Consider the following 22,689-nt stretch of genomic DNA (forward strand, 5'->3'; position numbering starts at 1 on the left):
CCGGAAATCCAACTTCCTGTTTACGATGTTCAAAATAAAAAAAAGCATGCCCTGTGTGATATTTAAATACAATTTAATCTAATTGTAATACAATCAAAGAATAAATAAGTTAAATATTTTTATTTTACACATTTTATGTATGTTTTTATTTAATGTACTCCAACTTTGCACCCCATCTGAAAATAGAATCGCTTTTAATGTGAAGGTGGGAAATCTCTCTTCCTGTGTAACTGTTGTTACTTCTTGGTAGCTTCTTTTGCCTATTCAGTTTGCAGTGTGCGGACTACGGAGGTCAATCAGGACGAATGTGTTACCAGACGCTGATTGGTCAGGAAAAAGTAAAGGTCACAGCTGATTGGTTCAAAATGATACAATGCAATATTACATTTAGTTTACTGCAGGATTTCAAGCTTTGATTTTCTAATTGTGGGTGTTATTTCACCTAAAGTTGCATTACATTAATGAACATCATGTGAACACAATGTTATTTTGTAATACTGAGAGTCATGATCATCTCACTGGATATATTTTGCACATATCTGCACAGCCCTCAACTTTAAAATATAATATACTGCAGTTCTTCATATATTGTCATATATTCTTATTATATTATTTTGTTTATGTTTGCACCAACATACACCAAAGCATATTCCTTGTGTGTGTAAATGTACCTGGCAATACATGAATTACATAAGTATAGAAGTGCACACAAAACCATACCATGGGTAGCCTACATACACATTTTATAACAGAATAATTATCATTCTGAAAAATCGGTTTAATGAATTGGACTTATGCGTTGCTCAAATAAGAGCTTTAGAAAATCAGCTACTTAGTATTAATTGTGTTCTTATTCATACTGTGTGGCTGCTTATGGGGAGTCATATTGATGCAGTTCTTGGATTATAAAAAAAAAAAGATCTAGGAAAAAATCAATAAAATGTGGTTTGGAGTTAGCACATCTTTTCTTGTGAATGTGGAACCAAATATACTGTATATATAAGAAGAACATATGATAATACAATAAAAAACATCACTCCACATGTTTGTTGTATTCATATTGTGAATGCACTGAATAAAATCCACCTGTGACAATGATATACAAAACATTTATATATAAATATATATAAATGTACATAGAGGTGACAGCAAATAACTAGTAAGGAATCTAAGAGATACTCTGCATTGCAACTCTGCATCAACCCATTGGTACTGTGAATAAACTAAATACAATATTCAAAAAAAGACAACATTTTATACAAATAAATCAAATTAACAAAAATGTAATGCTCAGAAAAAAATCAATGAATCCAACTAAAACAGTTCATTTAAAAAACACTGACCAAAAAAAAAAAATCTGCAATAAAGGTGACAGAAATAAATAAATAGTTCAAAGAGAAACACTGCATTGCACTCAAAGAATTATTTTAAAATCAACCTTGCCTGCTGCAAATTCACTTAATACAATACTTACATTCTTTGCATCAATCTTTTATCAAATGACATGTTTCTTAAATCAAAATGCAAAACATGTAACAACAAATATATGACATTTTAAGAAACACATTTAAGAAAAACTCATTCTTGGCACTTAATAACTCCTCATGGTGTCCGGGGTCCTCCTCTTTATTGTATGAACCTGGACCTCAAGCTCTCCTCCTGTCCAACATTAAAAGAGAGTATTTGTCACATGTTTTAAATACATATCAAATATCTGATTAAAAGGGGTACATCAGAGTACTATGTGTTTTGTGGATGTTGCTTTTAAAGCCATAATACCCAATTCAAATTCACCTTGTCCTGTCCAGAGGTGGGAAGTAATTAAGTGCATCTACTGTACTTGATTACAATTTTGAGGGTTCTTGTACTTTACTTGAGTGTTCCCATCTTTTGCTACTTTGTACTTCTGCTCCACTACAGTTCAGAGGTAAATGCTGTACGTTTACATGTATTTAATCCCTTTAGTTACTTTACAGATGTGGATTAATGATGTGAAATCTAATCAAGTGTTAAAACAGACTTTCGCTCCACCTGGAGTAAACACACAAGCTACCCTGCAGTATACAAAGTCATTCAAACTAGCTGCACCTTTACTAGCTTTGAGAACACTTTCATGATCAATCATTATAAAACATATCATATATATTATTCTGAAATGGACCAATCTGCACAATGACTACTTTTACTGTCGCTACTTTCACTATATGTTGATGAGAATACTTTTCTACTTTTACTGTAACAGAGTATTCCCACACTCTGGTACTTCTATTCAAGTACAAGATCGGAGTACTCCTCCTACCTCTGCTCCTGTCTGTCCATTATTTCCAGTTCAGCTCTTGACAAATGGTCGACAATGGCCACGCCGATGCAGTCTCCCAGAACGTTAACAGCAGTGTTGAGACGATCTCTGAAAGACAAACATCAGGGGGTGGGGGTATGAGCCTCTTCACACATTGCTGTTTGAGGTCAGGGGAAGCATCCTTTCCAAAACACGCTATGGGTTAACTTACAGCAGCCATTCTAACACCAGCAGAAGGGAAGCATCCCTCGCAGGGATCCCAATGACGGTCAGAATAAAGAGAGTGGTGACCATTCCTGTAGCTGGGATGCCTGCTTCTCCCACGCTGGACACTGATACGATCAGACTGCAGAGGGAACACAACATGAGTAAGAGGAGTGGAACAAGTGGAAAAGATTGACGTCTACGAGTCCTTATGGAAAAGGGGAAAAAAACTACGAGTCTTTATGGAAACATTTAGAATAACGAGCAATCCTTATGGAAAAATGTGGATTTCTATGTAGGTGTATAATTAAAGAAAGATATTCACAGATAAACCTTTTTTAAAAAAAGGTGCTGAAGTTCAGCTTTATAAAAAAAAAATACATTTAACGATTGTGAATTAATTATTTAAAAAATGTTTCTTGGTCCCAAAATGAACATTTTGATTAAATATGTTACAATCTTAAATCTGTAAAGATAGTATGCATTATGCACCCTTTAAACATCATGTTAGGGTGCGTGGAAAAGGTAGGACCCAAAAGCAGTATTAACGAAAAATGAGCTTTATTAAATAACAAAAGCTGTGGCAAAAAAGACAGTATCCAAAATATCCAAAAACAAACGAGCAGCACAAGGAACACAGACCGTGGAATAACATGGAGGGGAAACAATGAACCGACATGGAACACAGGGGAAGACTAGACTAAATACACAGAAGGGTAATCACAGGACAAGACACAGCTGGGCATGGGAGGGAGAAACACAAGGCCAACAGGTGAACACAAGGAGACATACACACCAGGGAAACTAATGACAGGGAGGACGACCAGAAAAAGCACAAGGAGGAAGACAAAACACTGAATGAACAGACCGTGACATAAACCTAGGAGTGTGACAGAACCCCCCTCTCAAGGGACGGATCCCAGACGTCCCAAAAAAAAACAGTCCAGCAGGGTGGGTGGAGGGGGACCGGAGGAGGGACACATAACTAGGGCCAGGAAAGGGTGGGTGGAGGGGGTCTGGAGGACAGGTCTCGGGCGGACGGCCCGGGGGCAAGGCAGAGACCAAGGAGGGGGTCTCGGGCGGAAGAACTGGGGGCAAGGCAGAGACCAAGGAGGGGGTCTCGGGCGGACGGCCCAGGGGCAAGGCAGAGTCCATGGTGGGGGTCTCGGGCGGACGGCCCGGGGGCAAGGCAGAGTCCATGGAGGGGCGAAGACAACAACGGGCGAACTCAGGGGACCGAGCATGAGGGCGAAGGCCGCGGCTCTCAAGGGGCCGGGCTCGAGGGCGAAGACCAGACAGCTCCGGAGGCCGGGCAGGACCCGGTGTCGGCCGAACAGGAACCGGAGCCAGTGGGACAGGCTTCGGCAGGATCCCCCACGGAAGAGGACCAGGAGTTGGCAGGACCCCCAGTGGAACTTCCAACGGCACAGGACACAGGGTTGGCAGGACCCCCGGCAGAAGAGTAGTCGGCGGGACCCCCAACGGGACAGGACATAGGGTTGGCAGGACCCCCTGCAGAAGAGTAATCGGCGGGACCCCCAACGGGACAGGACATGGAGCTGGCAGGACCCCCAGCGGAACTTCCAACGGCACTTGAGTACGGACTTGAGTGGGGACTCGAGAGAGGGCTTGAGAGGGAACTCGAGAGGTGACTCGAGAGGGAACTCGAGAGGAGACTCGAGAGGGGGGCTTGAGAGGGAACTCGAGAGTAGACTCGAGAGGGGACCCGAGAGGTGACTCGAGAGGTGACTCGAGAGGTGACTCGAGAGAGAACTCGAGAGGAGACTTGAGAGATGACTGGAGAAGAGACTTGAGAGGGGACTCGAGAGGTAACTCGAAAGGAGACTTGAGAGGGGACTCGAGAAAGAACTTAAGAGTTGACTTGTAAGGAGACTTGAGAGGGAACTCGAGAGGATACTTGAGAGGGAACTCGAGAGGAGACTTGAGAGGGGACTGGAGAGGGGACTTGAGAGGGAACTCGAGCAGGGACTTGAGAGGGAACTCGAGCAGGGACTTGAGAGGGAACTCGAGCAGGGACTTGAGAGGAGACTTGAGAGGGGACTCGAGAAAGAACTTGAGAGTTGACTTGTAAGTAGACTTGAGAGGGAACTCGAGAGGATACTTGAGAGGGAACTCGAGAGGAGACTTGAGAGGGGACTTCAGAGGGGACTTGAGAGGGGACTTGAGAGGGGACCCGAGCAGGGACTTGAGAGGAGACTTGAGAGGGGACTTGAGAGGGGACTTGAGAGGGGACTGGAAAGGTGACTTGAGACCGTTGGTACGCCGACAGGACTCGGGGAGCTGGTGTCGGCTGGAGAGCCAACAGGAGACGAGGTGCTGGATTCGGCCAGTACGCCGACAGGACACGGTGAACTGGCGTCGGCTGGAGAGCCAGCAGGAGACGAGGTGCTGGAGTCGGCCGGTATGCCGATAGGACACGGGGAGCTGGCGTCGGCCGGAGAGCCAGCACTTGAGCCGAAGCTGAAGTCGGGACCATGGCTGCTGGGGCCGGAACCATGGCTGCTGGGGCCAGGACTGAGGCTGGAACCATGGCTGCTGGGGCCAGAACTGGGGCCGGAACCATGGCTGCTGGGACCGGCATTGGAGCCGGAACCTCTGGAGTACGGGCTGGAATCCTGGCATTGCATCTTCCAGAGACCTTTTGGAGGCTCCGTGGACCTCCAAACGCCAGACGGGTTCCTGAGAAAAGGTCTGAGGCTGGAACTGGAGCCGCTGGAACCGGAACAGAGGCCTGGACCATGGCTGTGTGGGCCAGGTAATCGAGCAAGGAAACATAGCTCTGCGGGCTTGTACTGGTGCATGGATCCATGGCTGTGGAAACCGGAACTGAAGCCGGGATCATGGCTGTTGGAGCACTGGCTGCAATCCTGACCCTGCGTCTCCTAGAGGCTTTTTGGAGACTCCGTGGACCTCAAACAGGACAGTAGTCGGATTCCAGCAAAGGGTTAGAAGCTTCGGACAAGTCCTCAGGACAACTTGTGAAAAGTTGTAGCCACTCAGGCAACAAACTCCTCAACCAAGGCATTTCGGCCACCGCCATTTGTGCCTTTTTGAGGATAGCCTCTTTGTCCCTTCTAGAAGAGGTTCCACTCCACTCGGCATGATAACACTGTAGGGAGAAATCCAGATCGAACAGATCCAACTCAAAATCATAAAAATCCGCTGGGTCCATTGGCTCCATGGTTCATTGGTTGGTTCATTCTGTTAGGGTGCGTGGAAAAGGTAGGACCCAAAAGCAGTATTAACGAAAAATGAGCTTTTTTAAATAACAAAAGCTTTGACAAAAAAGGCAGTATCCAAAATATCCGAAAACAAACGAGCAGCACAAGGAACACAGACCGTGGAATAACATGGAGGGGAAACAATGAACCGACATGGAACACAGGGGAAGACTAGACTAAATACACAGAAGGGTAATCACAGGACAAGACACAGCTGGGCATGGGAGGGAGAAACACAAGGCCAACAGGTGAACACAATGAGACAATCAGACACACCAGGGAAACTAACGACAAGGAGGAGGACCAGACAAAACACAAGGAGGAAGACAAAACACCGAATGGGACTAGTTCGGTGTGTGAAGTTGTTTGCAATCCGCCAAAAGCAAGAGAAGAAGAAGAAGGAGTTCGGATTGTTGGCGCGAGTAAATAACTGGTCGAGGAGCTGTTGACGGAGGGAGGGAGAAACGGACGGAGGAAGCCGGAAGAAGAAAGTGAAGTTGGAGACACGCTGCAGAAAGTTCAGAGAGAGTCGGAAATCATCGAAACATACAGAAACGGTAGCATTGGACTGGTTAGCATAAACTGTACATTGACTGTATCATCATGTCAACCAGCTCAGATGGGACCCAAAGAGCTGATATGGAATGGGAGGAAACCAAAGCTGTGAGGAAGAAAAGGGCTTTGAGGGAAAAAGTTAGCAGACCAAGAACACAAAGTTGGTCGGATTGGTCGAGTGGAGCAGGCTTAAACAAAAAACCAAAAGGCAGTCAAAATGAAAAACAAGCAATTTCGAATACAGAACTAGAGCAGGAGTGGAAAGTTATAATAGAATTCAACCGGGATGGTGGGCATTACCACCCGATTCAACTGACAAAATCAATTGAGAAAGAAATGGGTAAAATCAAATTTGCCAAGTTTATGAACAACAAACGAGTTTTGATACAAGCAACCAGCAAGCAACAGCAGGGAAAAATACTTAAAATGACGACACTCAGTGGGGAAAAAATAAAGGCTCATATCCCAGGAGCAATGGCAATGTTGAGAGGAGTCATATCTGGAGTTCCACTTAATATGTCTATGGATGATGTTAAAAAGGAGATTAAAGGAGGAAAAGTTATTGAGACAAACAGACTTATGAGCAAAAGAGATGGCACATTGAAGGAAACACTTTCAGTAGTTATTCAGTTTGAGAAAAATATACCGAAATCTGTGCAAATAGGATACATGAACTACAGTGTGAGGGAATTCATCCCAAAACCACTTAGATGCTATGCATGCCAAAGAATGGGACACACAGCAATGCAGTGTAAAGGAAAACTAAGGTGTGCGAGATGTGGAGGCCAACATGAGTATGGGAAATGTGAAAAAGAGGCAAAGATGAAATGCTGTAATTGTGGAGGAGAGCACAGTGCGGCGTTTGGTGGATGTGTAGTGCAGAGAGAAGCCAGAGAAGCTCAGAGGGTCAAAGTACTCAGTAAAGTCTCATATGCAGAAGCTCTAAAGAAGGTTAGGGAAACGGAAGCAAACAATCAGGCTTCTAGTGGAAGGGTTCAAAGAAACTTAGTACAGAGTGGTAGCAACATTTCAGAAAGGCAGGTTACAAATCAAAGCCAAGTACCTGTGGAAATTAAAGAAGATGATAGCATTCTCGTGGTAAAGAAAGTCAACTTTATGACATTCATCTGCCATACCATTAATGTTGCAGCACAGATGAAGAAGAAAAGTGACAGAATCAAAACCATTGTGCAGGCAGCGGAGAAATTCCTTAACATTAGAGATATAAAAGCAGACCAGATACATGAATTACTAGCAACAAAAGATGTGGGAGAAACGGACAACCAGGATGAGGGTTAGCACGTTGTTAATGGTAATTCACATACTCCAGTGGAATGCTAGAAGCCTCATAGCTAATGGACAGGAGTTTAAAAAATATGTCTATGAGTTACAAACATTGCCAGATGTAATTTGTGTGCAAGAGTCTTGGTTAAAACCTCATCTAGACTTTATGATTCCAGGGTTCAGCTCTATCAGATATGATAGAGTTAGCAATCAAAATGGTGGAGGGTGTGTTACTTTCATAAAGGATGGGCTGGCCTATAGGGTAGTCCCATCCCCTGACGACAAGGAATGTGTCATAATAGAAATATGCAGCCCAAGGAAAGAAGGGAACATAAAGCTTATCAATTTCTATAACCCGTGTAAAAATCTGGACATTGAAACCTTACAGACAATAGCAGGGACGGCTCATAGAAGGGAAGTATGGTGTGGTGACTTTAATGCTCACAACAGCCTTTGGGGAAGCAGTCAAACAGACAGTAATGGGGATGTCGTAGAAGAAATGCTAGAGGAAAGATCACTGTTTTGCCTTAATGATGGACAAAAAACAAGAATAGACGTGAATAGGGGGACACAATCATGTTTGGACCTCACACTGGTGACGGATAGGTTAGTTAAATCATGTGAATGGTATGTTAAAAGTGATTCTACCATAGGAAGTGATCATTACCCAGTTTTCACAATCATCAATACAAAGGTATGTAGACAGGAAGGGAGTGTATTTACCAGGTGGTGCTTTGGTAAAGCTGACTGGGAAACATTTAGGCTTTACTGTAAGGAGTCAGCGCAATTGTTAACATTAGAAGGAAGTATAGAGGAGTGCTCAAATCAAGTCACAATGCACATTAAAGAAGCAGCAAATAAAACTATACCTAAAAGAACAACAGAGGGTAGGAAGAAAGTGGTTCCGTGGTGGAATGAGGAATGTAGCAGAGCTATTAAAGAACGAAACAAGGCATTTAGGTCTTTAAAGGAAAACTTGTCACAAGACAATATTTCAGATTATCAAAGGAAAAGGGCAGTAGCCCGTAAAACAGTAAAATACACAAAAAAGACGTCATGGAGAGAGTATTGTTCCACCATTGGAAGAGGAGTAAAGTTAGGGGATGTATGGTCGATGTTTAAACGGATGAATGGGAAAAGGAAGTCGGTTAAAATTCCCGCTTTGATTGATGGGGAGAAAGTGGCAGTGTCAAATGAAGAGAAGGCAGAATGTTTAGTTTGGGCATTTGCTGCGGTGCATAGTGGGGAACACCTTGATGACAAACATAGACAGCAAAAAGAGTGTGTATTAAGAGAAAATGAAAATGTGAGGGAAAAGAGACAGGATGATAATTCAGCTCTTGATGTAGACTTCTCAATAGCAGAACTTAAAATAGCTTTGCAAGGTACAGGATACTCAGCACCAGGACAAGACCAGCTATGCTATGCCATGTTCCGGCAGCTACCAGAGGAAACATTCAAATTAGTCCTGAGACTATTTAATCAAATCTGGAGAAACGGAGTCTTACCAATGAGTTGGAAAACGGCAGTTATATTGCCATTTAATAAGCCAGGGAAGGATCCTGCTAATCCCAATAATTACAGACCCATAGCATTAACATCACACTTATGTAAATGGATGGAGAAGATGATAGTGCATAGACTATCACACGTCTTAGAACAGAGAGGCTTAATAAGTCATTTTCAGAGTGGTTTTCGTAAAGGAAGATCCACAATAGATGCTTTGATTAGAGTAAGCAATGAGGTGGAAAAGACAGTGAAAATGAAAGAGGTTATGGCAATAGTATTTTTTGATATTGAAAAGGCTTATGATTCTATGTGGAGGGATGGGTTGCTCATCAAATTGAGTAGAATGGGTGTTGGAGGGAGAATGTATAACTGGATCATGGCTTTTTTTATCAGACAGAACATTCAGAGTTAAAGTAGGGGCAGAGGTTTCAAAAGAGTGCAGTATAGAAAATGGTATTCCTCAAGGGAGTTCAATCAGCCCGATATTATTTAATGTTATGATAAATGACATTTTTAGTAATTTGGATGGATGCATAAAATCTGCACTATATGCAGATGACGGGGCCATATGGATACGGGGAAGAAATGTTCCATATGTGTTTGAAAAAATAGGGAAAGCTATAAAGAAAGTGGAGAAGTGGTCATACAACTGGGGTTTCAAGCTGTCAGCAAGCAAATCTTGCTTTATGAAATTTACGAATAAACGCAAGATGGAGACTGAGAAGCTTACATTATATGGAAAGCCGATGAGTGAGGTCAATGAATTTAAATATCTGGGGCTATGGTTAGATAGTAAATGTACATGGAAAACTCATATTAAACATTTGGAAACAAAATCCAAAAAAGTGTTGAACCTATTAAGAGCAGTGGCTGGATGTGACTGGGGGGCAGACAAACAGGCATTAATCGACATCTATCGGGCAATTATGAGGACAACACTGGATTATGGGTGTTTAATATATGCAGCAGCAGCACAAACGTCATTACTAAAAATTGATAGGTTACAATATAAAGCGTTACGGTTGTGTATAGGTGCAATTAAGTCAACCCCTACTAATGCAATATTAGTTGAAGCAGGAGAGACTCCATTGGAGCTAAGAAGAGAGAAAATTGCTCTTGCTTATTGGGTCAGGTTAAAAGGAAGTGGGGAAGGAAATATCACAAACAAAATACTACAGGAGTGCTGGGAATATTCTAAGTTTCAGGGGCGTGGGTTTGGATGGACAAATAAAGAAAAAATAAGGACATACGGCATGCATGAGTTAGAGTTTTCACCATCAAATCCATTCAGTAGTGTACCCCCATGGCTCTTTCCAATAGTAAATATAGATGTGAGTATTGTAGAAAAGAAAAGAGAGTGGCAAATAAATGAAGTAGGACTCAAAACAAGTTTGTACCTCAGGAATAATTATCACAATTACCTCAAAATATATACAGATGGTTCTAAAAACAAAGAAGAGTGTGTCGGAATTGGTATATATATCCCAGAATTTAAAGTGTCAATATCAAAAAGAGCATCAGACCAACTTTCAGTGTATACAGCAGAAATGCTGGCAGTAGTAATAGGATTACAGTGGGTGGAAGAGGTCAGACCAGACAGGGTGGTGATATGCACAGATTCATTATCCAGTTTACAAAGCATACAGTCAACAACAACTGCCAGAGAAGACATACTCATAGAAATCAATCACAGCCTGTTAAGACTTCACAGAAGCGGCATAGATCTGCAGTTCTGCTGGGTGCCTGCGCATGAGGGGGTGAAAGGGAACGAGTGTGCTGATAGATTAGCAAAAAGTGCACTACAAAAGGAAATCACATTACCAGTTCAACTTGGAAAAGGAGAAGGAAAAGCAGTTATTAAGAAGAAAGGGATGGAGATCTGGCAGAAAAGGTGGGAGAAAGACCAGAAAGGCAAAGAATACCATCAAGTGCAAAAGACAATTACAATTAATATTTATAAAGAAAGAAACAGAAGGGAGGAAGTAATGATAGCTAGGCTCAGACTAAATCACACTGCATTAAATGGTACGCTGTATGTCATGGGGAAAAGTGACAGTGACAAGTGTGGGAACTGTGGAGTTAGGGAAAATGTGGAACATATTTTATTACATTGTGTCACCTATAGAGTTGAAAGAGGGAAATTAAGGGATACAGTTTTAGAGGCAAAGAGGGAGTGGAATGTAGCGGGTATTCTGGGAACAGAAGGAGAAGGAGTAAGAGCTATCAGAAAAGCACTGTTCACCTTTTTGAGGGAAACTGGGATAGAGAAAAGAATTTAACAGTAGACCATGGATGATTTGTTTTTTGTTTTGTTTTATTTATTTTATTTTATTTTATTTTATTTTATTTTATGGTTTTCTTTTTGATATGCTGGTTTAGTAGAGGACTGACATGATGATACACACTCGTGTACAGTAGGTGGCGGTATGCAACCAAAAGCTTTTTGCGACCCGCCATTAAAAAAGAGAAGAAGAAGAAGAAGAAAACACCGAATGAACAGACTTACAAAACCCATAACCAAAGAGACAACACTAAAACTGTGACATAAACCTAGGAGTGTGACACATCACTGCTTTAATTTCAGTCTGTGTGGTGGGGGAGAAGATAAGAATGAATTGAGACTTACCAGAGGGTTATTAACTGGCTCCAGTTCAGATTGATGAAGTTGAGTTGGGCGATGAACACTGCCGCTGATATTTCGTAAAGGGCTGTCCCGTCCATGTTAGCATTGATCCCGATGGGTAGCATGAAGCGCGTGATCCTCTTGTCCACTTTGTTGACTTCTTCACAGCAGTGAAAGGTCAGCCTGAACGCAGAGCTGAGGACAGAACACCTTGTTAGTTCTTCAATATCCATAGATTCCCTTTCAATCTTAAAACTCTATGTGATACTATCGTGTTGAAGGCTTTAAATCAGGAGTGTCAGACTCATTTCAGGTCAGGGGCCACATACAGCCCAATTTGATCTCAAGGGGTCCGGAAGAGTACAGTCATAGCTTAATAACCTATAAATAACGACAACTCCAGATTGTTTTAGTGCAAATGGGTACATTCTGAAAATGTTCACATTTAATGAACTATCTTTTTCTCAAAACATTATGAATAACCTAACATTACCTCAGAAAAATAAGTGCAATATCAACAATTGTTATGCTTCAGTGTGTATACGAAAGTAGAAGTACCAGATTGTAGGAATACTCAAAGTCCTGGATTCAAAATGTTCCTCAAGTAAAAGTAGAAAAGTATTCTCTTCAAAATATAGTGAAAGTAGCGACAGTAAAAGTAGTCATTTTAGAATAATATATATGATATGTTTTATAATGATTGATCATTAAAGTGTTCTCAAAGCTGGTAAAGGTGCAGCTAGTTTGAATGACTTTGTATACTGCAGGGTAGCTTGTGAGTTTACTCCCGGTGGAACTAAAGTCTGATTTAACACTTGATTATATTTCACATCATTCATCCAGATCATTTTAATAAATGTAGTGGAGTACAAGTAAACTATTTAACTCTGAAATGTAGTGGAGTAGAAGCAAAAAGCAGCAAAAAAATAAATAAATCAAGTACAATTCAAGTATCTCAAAATTGTACTAAAGTCCAGAACTACAGTAAATGTTATTAGCTACTTTACAGCACTGTCATTTTCACAGATGTATATTTTTCAAGGAGTGTCTGAAGCATCATTTTATATTTACTCACTGTTTAATTTGCTCCTGAAACGTGGCTTCTTTTAGCCTTCACTAATATCACCAATATCAATATCAGCAGTCAATGTCTTCTTTTTTAATACTTTGCAAAGTCATCCCGCGGGCCGGATTGAAATCAAATGTTCCTACCTGCGCGAGATGAGCATGGCTCTCATTATGGCAGGCATGACCCCCTTGATGAAAGGAAAGGGGTTCTGTTTGGCACACAGGACATAGATGACAGGCAGGACCAATGCTCCGTGGATGAGGAGCCTGAAAAAGCGCAGAAAGTTCCCAGTGAATACCAACCACATCGAAAACAATGACTGACAGCAGCGAGAACGGTTTGCATACTCAACTGCAATATCTGCTAAAAGTGCAAAAAAAAGATAACATACCCAAAAACGACAACGGCCGTGAACTTTCCGAGTTTGAAGACCGTCTCCCAGTCCCCAACCTCAACCACATAGCTGGTGGTCATGGACAGCACTCCTAGTGGCATGAAGCTGGAAAAGGAAACATTAGAATGAAAAGTCACAGGAACAGAGGTGGGAAGTAACTAAGTGTGGGGGAAACTTCTGAAGCAATGGAGAGTCAGGACTCAGAGAGTCACGAGACACGATGAGGGCTGGTGCTTTGATGGCAAACACTGACGGTTTATTTGGAGTTACGGCAGGAGAATTGACAGGTGGTGTGTCACGAGTTGACACAGCGGTTGCCATACCAATTCTGAAGAACTCGTTCTGCAGCTCGAGGTTTTAACTAGTTCGGAGTGTAATAATCAACATTCTTCATCAGTGAGACTAAACATTTATTGACCCTGAATCTAACTAGAGCTTTGGTCCATAGAAAATAATGTGTGCCAGGGACCCTACGTCCCTGAACAGTAAACTACCTCATCGTGGCTTGTACTCTGTCATAGACTGGCAAAAACAATGCACCCAAGCTGCTCCTTCTTAAGAGAGATGGCAGCAATACCCAAGGCCGTAGACCTATGCCATGGGAAAGGAGACAGTAAAGAAAACGAAGAACTGGGTCGAAGGTTGAATACCTAAGCAAATTATTCCCTAACAGAAGTACCTTACTTAAGTACAATTCTGAGGTACTTCTCCTTAAGTACATTTAAAAGGAACATTCATTAAAACTCCACCACATCTATTTAACAGCATTAACTACTTTTAACAAAATGCATCTATAAACATTTTTGGAAGTGGACGAACTCTTTAAGTCACAAAATAGTCACATTATTTAAATATTATATGAAAAGTAACAGTAAAATGCTACTTGAAGCAACAATACTATCACATGTATAAATATAACTACTGTATATACAGTGGGGCAAAAAAGTATTTGCATCCTAGGTATACCTCAACTATGAGAGACAACATGAGAAAAAAATCCATAAAAAATCACATTGTCTGATTTTGAAAGAATTTATTTTCAAATTATGGTGGAAAATAAATATTTGGTCACCTACAAATAAACAAGATTTCTGGCTCTCTCAGACCTGTAACTTCTTCTTTAAGAGCCTCCTCTGTCCTCCATTTGTTAACTGTATTAATGGTACCTGTTTGAACTTGTTATCAGTATAAAAGACACCTGTCCACAACCTCAAACAGTCACACTCCAAACTCCACTATGGCCAAGACCAAAGAGCTGTCAAAGGACACCAGAAACTAAATTGTATACCTGCACCAGGCTGGGAAGACTGAATCTGCAATAGGTAAGCAGCTTGGTGTGAAGAAATCGACTGTGGGAGCAATTATTAGAAAATGGAAGACATACAAGACCACTGATAATCTCCCTCGATCTGGGGCTCCACGCAAGATCTCACTCCGTGGGGTCAAAATGATCACAAGAACGGTGAGCAAAAATCCCACAACCACACGGGGGGACCTAGTCAATGACCTGCAGAGAGCTGGGACCAAAGTAACAAAGGCTACCATCAGTAACACACTACGCCGCCAGGGACTCAAATCCTGCAGTGCCAGACGTGTCCCCCTGCTTAAGCCAGTACATGTCCAGGCCCATCTGAAGTTTGCTAGAGAGCATTTAGATGATCCAGAAGAGGATTGGGAGAATGTCATATGGTCAGATGAAACCAAAATATAACTTTTTGGTAAAAACTCAACTAGACGTGTTTGGAGGAGAAAGAATGCTGAGTTGCATCCAAAGAACACCATACCTACTGTGAAACATGGGCGTGGAAACATCATGCTTTGGGGCTGTTTTTCTGCAAAGGGACCAGGACGACTGATCCATGTAAAGGAAAGAATGAATGGGGCCATGTGTCGTGAGATTTTGAGTGACAACCTCCTTCCATCACCAAGGGCATTGAAGATGAAACGTGGCTGGGTCTTTCAGCATGACAATGATCCCAAACACACCGCCCGGGCAACGAAGGAGTGGCTTCGTAAGAAGCATTTCTAGGTCCTGGAGTGGCCTAGCCAGTCTCCAGATCTCAACCCCATAGAAAATCTTTGGAGGGAGTTGAAAGTCCGTGTTACCCAGCGACAGCCCCAAAACATCACTGCTCTAGAGGAGATCTGCATGGAGGAATGGGCCAAAATACCAGCAACAGTGTGTGAAAACCTTGTGAAGACTTACAGAAAACGTTTGACCTCTGTCATTGCCAACAAAGGGTATATAACAAATTATTGAGATGAACTTTTGTTATTGACCAAATACTTATTTTCCACCATAATGTGCAAATAAAGTCTTTAAAAGTCAGACAATGTGATTTTCTGGATTTTTTTTTTTTTTTCATTTTGTCTCTCATAGTTGAGGTATACCTAGGATGAAAATTACAGGCCTCTCTCATCTTTTTAAGTGGGAGAACTTGCACAATTGGTGGCTGACTAAATACTTTTTTGCCCCACTGTACATACATAAAGGCATTTTTTATGTAGCATGAGCACTTTCCTTTTTATACTTGAATTACATTTTGTTGATAATACTTTTACTTAAGTAAGATTTGGAATGCAGGATTTTGACTCAAAACTGAGTATTTTTCGGGGGAGCTCGACCCCCCTGATTAACACCTGAGCCCCCCTGAAAGCCTCAACAGCCAAATTTGAGGGGGTTCTCAAATTATTATATGTATTTCTCACTTGCAATGGTCACTAAACTGTTTTTAGGCTTACTATGTCCAGTATTCATCATTCAAAACATTTATTCACAAATATCTTCTATTTTGGCTGGCAAAAGCCTTGCCTCGCATAGAATCGAAAACAGACGGCTCTTTAACGATCACGTATTCATTCATTCATATGAACGTCAGAATATAGAATAATTTGACGGCACCCCTGAAGACGCCAGACGGCGCCCCAGTTGAGAAATGCTGCTATAGACTACTGATATATATTGTATAAGCCTACTGCATATATGGGTAGTGGTGGTCTAATGGATAGTGAGGTGGGCTGAAGATTGGAAGGTTGTGAGTTCAAAATCCCGCCAGGAACACCACCTCTAGTGTGCCCTTGAGTAAGGCACTTAGCCCTTAGTTACTCCAGTTCATCGGTAATTGTAAGTCGCTTTGGATAAAAGTGTCAGCTAAATGAAATGTAATATTGAGAAATCTTCGACCGGTATATTGCGCAATAAACCCCCCCGATTATTGACGGGTATTTCGCACGCTGAATTTTAAGTAAAGTATCTGAGTACTTCTTCCAACACTGCACAGAAAATACTCCAGGGAATTGTAAATGGAAGGAACAAGTTTGTTTAATATGAATTTAGATTGGGACCATGTTGGGTTAAAAGCAGAAAAAACCACATCGCACTGTGTGTGCTGTTTGTGTGTGTGACCAATAAAGAGGGTTTCATCCTCCGATTCTATTCTATTATGTAGAGGTTTTCTTCCTATATGTTGTACCTTATTGCCAATACAACCAGATGTTTGAGGGACTTCTTGGCGGCAATGAACAAGTCCACAGCAAGTTTGGAACTTTCTCCCTGGCTCCGGAGGGCCACTCCACAAAGACCAGACAAGACAATCAGGCCCAAAGTATTGAGTCCCTCGATATTTTCACCAATCAGACGCACTTCTGTCCTTATCTGAAAGAAGACCAGAAACTCAGTAAGAAATGGCATCCAACTTCATGTGTTAGCAATTATCCATGTGAATGGAAACTTAAAAATAAAATTAGACAATGTGAAAAGTGTTTACCGTTTCCTGGCCAGTTTCTTCGTCAGTTTCAGCAACTTCAAACCTCACCTTCCGAGTCTTGTACTAAAGATAATAACACATTGGAATATTATTCTGTCTCCTTCATGGGCCGTACATCCAAAGTCTGAGTTATAAGCCATACCTGAAGAAAGGTGGCCTGAACCAGATTTATGGGCACCATGTTCCTATAAAGAAAAGAACACACACAAATGCACCTTAGCAAACTGCTGAGTAATCAGAATACCTTTGGTCCCACAGAGGGAAACATTTACATTGTTACAGCTAAAGTAAAGAGCCAAAAATAGCAAATATGAATTAAGAGGCATGCATAAAATATTATAAATATATAGTCATATATAGTAATTGTAAATATATATAATATATATTTAACAACAAAGAATATAAAACCTATGTTGTAGTCATAAGTCATTTTGCGAAACATTTTAGTTTTATATTACTTGAAAAATGTGTTAAATGTGTTGTTAAATGTGTGGTGGTCTACCAGGGGCCATGACGGTTATAAATAAAATAAAAATAATGGTCTGCTTTTAAATGATTATAAATGTGAAAATATATCTAAAAAAAATGTCTTTGCACCTGAAAAGATCCATCAAGGCCTCGAGTGTGGATAAGGCTCCATCATCATCTTCATCCAGCTCACGCATCGGGTCATTCTGACCAACCCCAGGCTTCACCAACAGCACCAGAATTAATCCTGCAACACACCATCCAGGATTGAACACGTCTATCTTTGATCGGTCCATACAGACTGAATACAGCACTATACAATATCAAGATTACAGTGTTTACCAAACTGACTTGCGATGTCGCCCCGACAGAGAGTGCTAATAAACACTTTGAACTGTTACTACAATGTGTTTGCTAAAGCCATTGCAGTGTAATTTCACAGTGTTGCAGTAAATCCTGCATACCTTCAATAACTTCGGAGTTCCGTTTCAGCTGAATCTGTTTCAGAAAGCAGTTGCTGTTTCAATTTGGCAATTTGGCCTGCAAATAATGATGCTTTTAACTTTTGATTAAATGACCCAGAAAATTGTGTAAAATGACGGCCCTAGATTCTCAAACATGATGCCTTTGATGACTTGTTTTTTCAGTCCCAAACACAAAGATATGAGTCGACCAATCATAGCATCTCTCATTTCTTTCAGTTTGTCCATCCAGCAAACCAAAATAATATTATTTCTCAATATAAATTAGTTTTAACACAAACTGAACATCATAACATTGCACAATTTAAATATATTCTAGTAGACCTCAACAATGTAATTATGATCAGTAGAAATGGCCATGACATGGGACCTTTAAGGTCAATGTTTCAGTTTTTTCATTGTTGGCTGCTCTGAGTGAAGTTTTCACTAGGTGTGCCGAAACTAAATGAGTTTATATTCTAAGTTTTGTATTTCCCTTACCTATCGTCACGGCCACCAGCGTAGTTGAGATGAAGTATACTGCTGCTCGGATAGAGATTTTTCTGGAGGAGCCAGCACTCATACTACAGACTCCTTTTAAAAATCAAAACATCAGCATTAATACAATTATTTCTGACTGTTCTCATCACTCGTCATCCTCAGATATTTTACTTGAGTAAAAGTAGAAATACAACAGTGTTAAAGCAGTGCTTTACAAGTAAAACTCCTGCATTTAAAGTCTTAAGTATAAAAGTATTGGCATTCAAATATACTAAAATACCAAAAGTAAAAGTACTTATGTGTATCCTATATAATAAATGAGTGGAATATAATTATTGCTGCATTAATGTGTTCATCACGTGGTAAAAGTAGAGTTACTTTTAATGACTTTATATTTTACCATCTTCACCTATACCAATATATAATAGTTGTTTTATTAGTTTATGTATGCACTGCTGAAGTGTCATGAAAAGTAGAGCAACAGTCAAATAGTTAGTCTGGATATGTATATTGTTATTATTACATGACAGATCCAGAATGACCCACCTGTTATGACACTTGTCACCATTAGAGGAATGGTGACCATCTGAAGAACCCGCATGAAAACTTCTCCAGGGAACCCGAGGTAGTCTATGGTGAGGTTTGACATGGGGACAAATGTCTTCAGAACCACGCCCAAAACGATGCCTGTGAGACAGTATATTGAGATATTAGAACTCCAACACAGAGAAAGGGTTTTAAAGAGCTCTCAAAGTCCTGCGTATGGTTTCATTCCCTTGTATTTGCACACATTCTGTCAAACACAACTCAGAATGAGTCATTAACTCATTCTTTGTTGTCATGGTCACATATACTGTATATGTTATGTTATGTACGATGTATACTTACACCCTAATGAAATGTATTATCTGTCAGATCATAAAATATACGAATGAGAACAACATGTCACAATGTAGCAGCACAAAAATAAAAAAGGAAAATGCTAATGAACATAATAACACGATGATCAGATAACAATGGTTGACTCAAAATGAAATCCAAATATATTGTGTTAGTAAATACAATTATGGAAACTCTCCAAGGGATAGTGCTGTTTAATCATGTTTACTTGTACAGTGTTCACAGGCAGGCATATTCAAATTAGAGAATGAGTAAGAGGCACCGATTGGTCAATTACATCATTCTGCTCATTCCAAAAGAACATTGAAAAACAGACCGTCCTATGGAGGCGGTTCTCGTCAAAGTATCTTCACAATACCTTCCTGAAGTGCAAAGTGACTTTAAAATGAATATTTTGTTGTTTGTTGTATTTTTGTAACTAATAGTTTAGCTAAAGATAGAATGTCAAATGAAATGCTGTCACTGGAAAAAATGCTGCGAAAAAACTGGTAAAAAAATTATGAAAACAAGGTGTGTAAAGAAATCTGCCAATAGAATAGCTGGACATTTGCTTGCAAAGATTTATTGAAATAAAATGGTATATTTAGATAAAACAGATCTTGTAATTAGCTGGGGAAACCTATTTTGAGCTATATTTGACCAAAATCAGGAATGAAAAATTATCCAAAGTTTCTGTTTTTTCTGATGTCAGTTGGTGAATTTCCAATAAAATGTAAAAAAAAAACCTTTCATCTGAGGTAGGGCCTACAACTGAAAATAAGATGTTTTCAAGAGTCTTTGACTTAACAAGATACTGAAGATACACTGTCTAAAAACAAGACACTAAATCTTACTGCATTCTTACTTCTTAACCCTCCTGTTATATTCTATATTCGTTTTGTAACAGCAATAACATTCCTTTGTACCTTTTATTTCTATCAATGAAATCAATATTTTGTGCAATTGTGTTATTCACCTCTCACAGATCATGGTTCCATTAAAATAAGTCACTTGTTTTTCACAAAACATTTACACTCAAACACATTTTTCTATTTTTTTTACATTGGAAAAACCTTGATATAAAATACATTAGTTTTGCATAACATAACATTTGTCCAATCGGTTGATGTTGATAAATAGAGACGAGACACCTCTTCTGTTCAGGGTCAAATTGACCCGTTCACTTAGAATCAAGCCAAATCAGTCATAATAATTTGTATTGAAAGTGTTTTATTGTAACAGCAATTGTGTGTGTGTGTGTGTGTATGTCTGTCTTTGTGTGTGTGTGTGCCTCTGTCTGTGTGTGTGTGTGTGTCTCTGTCTGTCTGTCTGTCTGTCTGTCTGTCTGTCTGTCTGTGTGTGTGTGTGTGTGTGTGTGTGTGTGTGTGTGTTTGTGTGTGTGTGTGTGTGTGTGTGTGTGTGTGTGTGTGTGTGTGTGTGTGTGTGTGTGTGTGTGTCTCTCTCTCTGTGTCTGTGTGTTTGTGTGTAATACAATACAGTAGCCTATATCCCATTTGCACTTCTGACCCCTTTTCGCCTTCACTTACACTGCATGGTCAAATTGACCTGAATACAATCTCTGTAATATGAACATACTGTACATACATGCCATGAACCATTGTCATGTGTATATGTTTATAGCACTAATTAAGACAAGTAAAGAAGTTTCATACAAAAAAATACTTCAAATATAAGACAGGTCAATTGAGCCTGAATGTAACAGGAGGCTTGTGTTAGTATGTCTTATATCAAGTGTAAAGCCATATTCTGACTAGATATACAAATATATTGTCAAGATTTAGCGTTAAGTAATATACTGCTCAGCAACAATATCAAGATGTATTTCTGTATACTTTTAGTATACAGAAATAAATGTAGTTAAGCTGTTTAGCCAGCAAAATAAAACGAGCAAGCTAGCTAGCTATGTTAGCTGGCTTTAGGCTAACTAAACAGTTGAATCAGTTGGAGCGAAAGTTATGTTACTCCACTCACCCAGGAAAACAGCAACAAGGCTTGAAACTGTTAACAGGTTCCTGTTCGTGAAAACACTGCAACACGTCTTCAAGAAATCCATTTTTCAAGCAGAAAGTCGATGAGAAAGGACGACACCTTCTGGTTTCAAGAGGTACAACTAACAGTCCGACTGAAGGAAAACACACACGGAGTTATGTTGCTATGGTGATGAATGCTTTCAAAGAGTAGAAGCCTACACATTTTTTTAAAGAAAAATATTTAAAAAAAAATCTATTCTAGAAACTAAATCATGTTCAACATAATTCGTGAGAACTTTACCAAACAACTTCTTATTGCTATGACTTCTTAATGTGGAGCCTTATTGGAAGAAAAAAAATGAGTAAAACATACATATTTCCTTGTTAATGTGGAACTATCCAAATAATACAATTGGTGCAAAACAATTGTAAATGTTTCCTTGTCTTTACCTTCAAATCATATAGGCCTAATTGTTTTGTAATTCTGAAATTAAAGTCGAAGAATACAATATTATGAGTGGATGTTCAACATTGTTTACGGAAATAATTTGTTTACCATCTAATCCACACAAAATGTTTCTCCTGGTTCACCGAAAGTACATTGATACTCAATATTAATAAAACAAATCATTCTAAGTGTTATTGAAAATGCATGACCTCCTGAACTTTAGCCAAAGAAAATGCTCATTAGCCAAAAACAATCTTGATGGGGAAGAGTTACAGTTTATCATTCCTGGCGTATTTATTTGAGCATCCCTCTGTTAGATGGATCAATCATTTGAAATTTACTGGAGAAGCTCCAGTTATTTAAAAACTCCAACTTCTTCAAACTCAACAGAGTAATGTTGTAATGTTGTAGGCGTTGTTTATATAACAACACAATGTAATGCTCCTATATGTTTTTTGTAATGTGTATTAATATTTGATCGGAAGTCAAGTTTGTGCTTGGTAGATGTTATGGGTAGATGATAACGTGTACTGTACTGCATGATGTCCATAAAAGCTTTTATTTTGAAGTCCCCATAATTTCGCTAGCTTGACCATGTCGGCGCTGTTTCATGAAGGTTGTCGTTCCCCTCAAGTGGCTGTGAAGCAGGACTCCGGACCGGATTATAGCAGCAGACACCGCCGAGCTGCCGACTGGCATTTCTGCCCTTAATTCGCCTTCAACAAACGGTCGGACGACATCGACATTGTCTTCCAGGGTGACGTGTGCAGAGAGGTAAACCGTGGATCGGGTTCTGCAGCACGGCTGTCATTGACAGCTCTCGTTATCAACAGTAACGGTTAGCTAGGATTCCTCATTGGCCAGGCAGGAGCAATATGGGTTATTAAGCCTCGTAAAAAATAGAATTTAGGCAGTTGTGAAGAAAAGAAAAATAGATAAAGACAGATTTAAATCAGGTATGTAATTCTAAAGTCTAACAGTTGTGTTGTTATCCA

The 22,689-nt window shown here is 40.2% G+C and overlaps 1 protein-coding gene across 1 annotated transcript; it reads right to left on the minus strand.

Moving 5' to 3' along the window:
* Positions 1-89: 89 nt before the first annotated feature.
* LOC307013933 (excitatory amino acid transporter 3-like) lies at positions 90-22,412 on the minus strand. Its single transcript, XM_079641563.1, has 14 exons — positions 22,288-22,412; positions 21,248-21,398; positions 18,923-19,063; positions 18,377-18,469; positions 17,544-17,661; positions 17,089-17,131; positions 16,947-17,009; positions 16,653-16,834; positions 13,177-13,284; positions 12,929-13,051; positions 11,720-11,911; positions 2,511-2,645; positions 2,300-2,407; positions 90-1,659 (listed from the first exon to the last, which is right to left on the minus strand). Exons 2-14 carry the CDS (start codon positions 21,327-21,329, stop codon positions 1,647-1,649), a joined length of 1,401 nt encoding a protein of 466 aa, XP_079497689.1. The 5' UTR covers positions 21,330-21,398; positions 22,288-22,412; the 3' UTR covers positions 90-1,646.
* Between the last annotated feature and the right edge of the window lie 277 nt (positions 22,413-22,689).

This window comes from Notothenia rossii (genome assembly GCF_949606895.1).
Source record: "Notothenia rossii genome assembly, chromosome: 1".
Classification (NCBI taxonomy): Eukaryota; Metazoa; Chordata; class Actinopteri; order Perciformes; family Nototheniidae; genus Notothenia; species Notothenia rossii.

Excerpts from the sequence above, each read along its gene's own strand:
- LOC307013933 (XM_079641563.1), bottom strand. The coding sequence starts at position 21,329 with ATGGATTTCTTGAAGACGTGTTGCAGTGTTTTCACGAACAGGAACCTG. Across the intron at positions 18,470-18,922 it reads GGTGACAAGTGTCATAACAG|GAGTCTGTAGTATGAGTGCT; the intron begins GTGGGTCATTCT and ends GATTTTTAAAAG. Across the intron at positions 2,408-2,510 it reads CTGGTGTTAGAATGGCTGCT|AGATCGTCTCAACACTGCTG; the intron begins GTAAGTTAACCC and ends TTTGTCTTTCAG.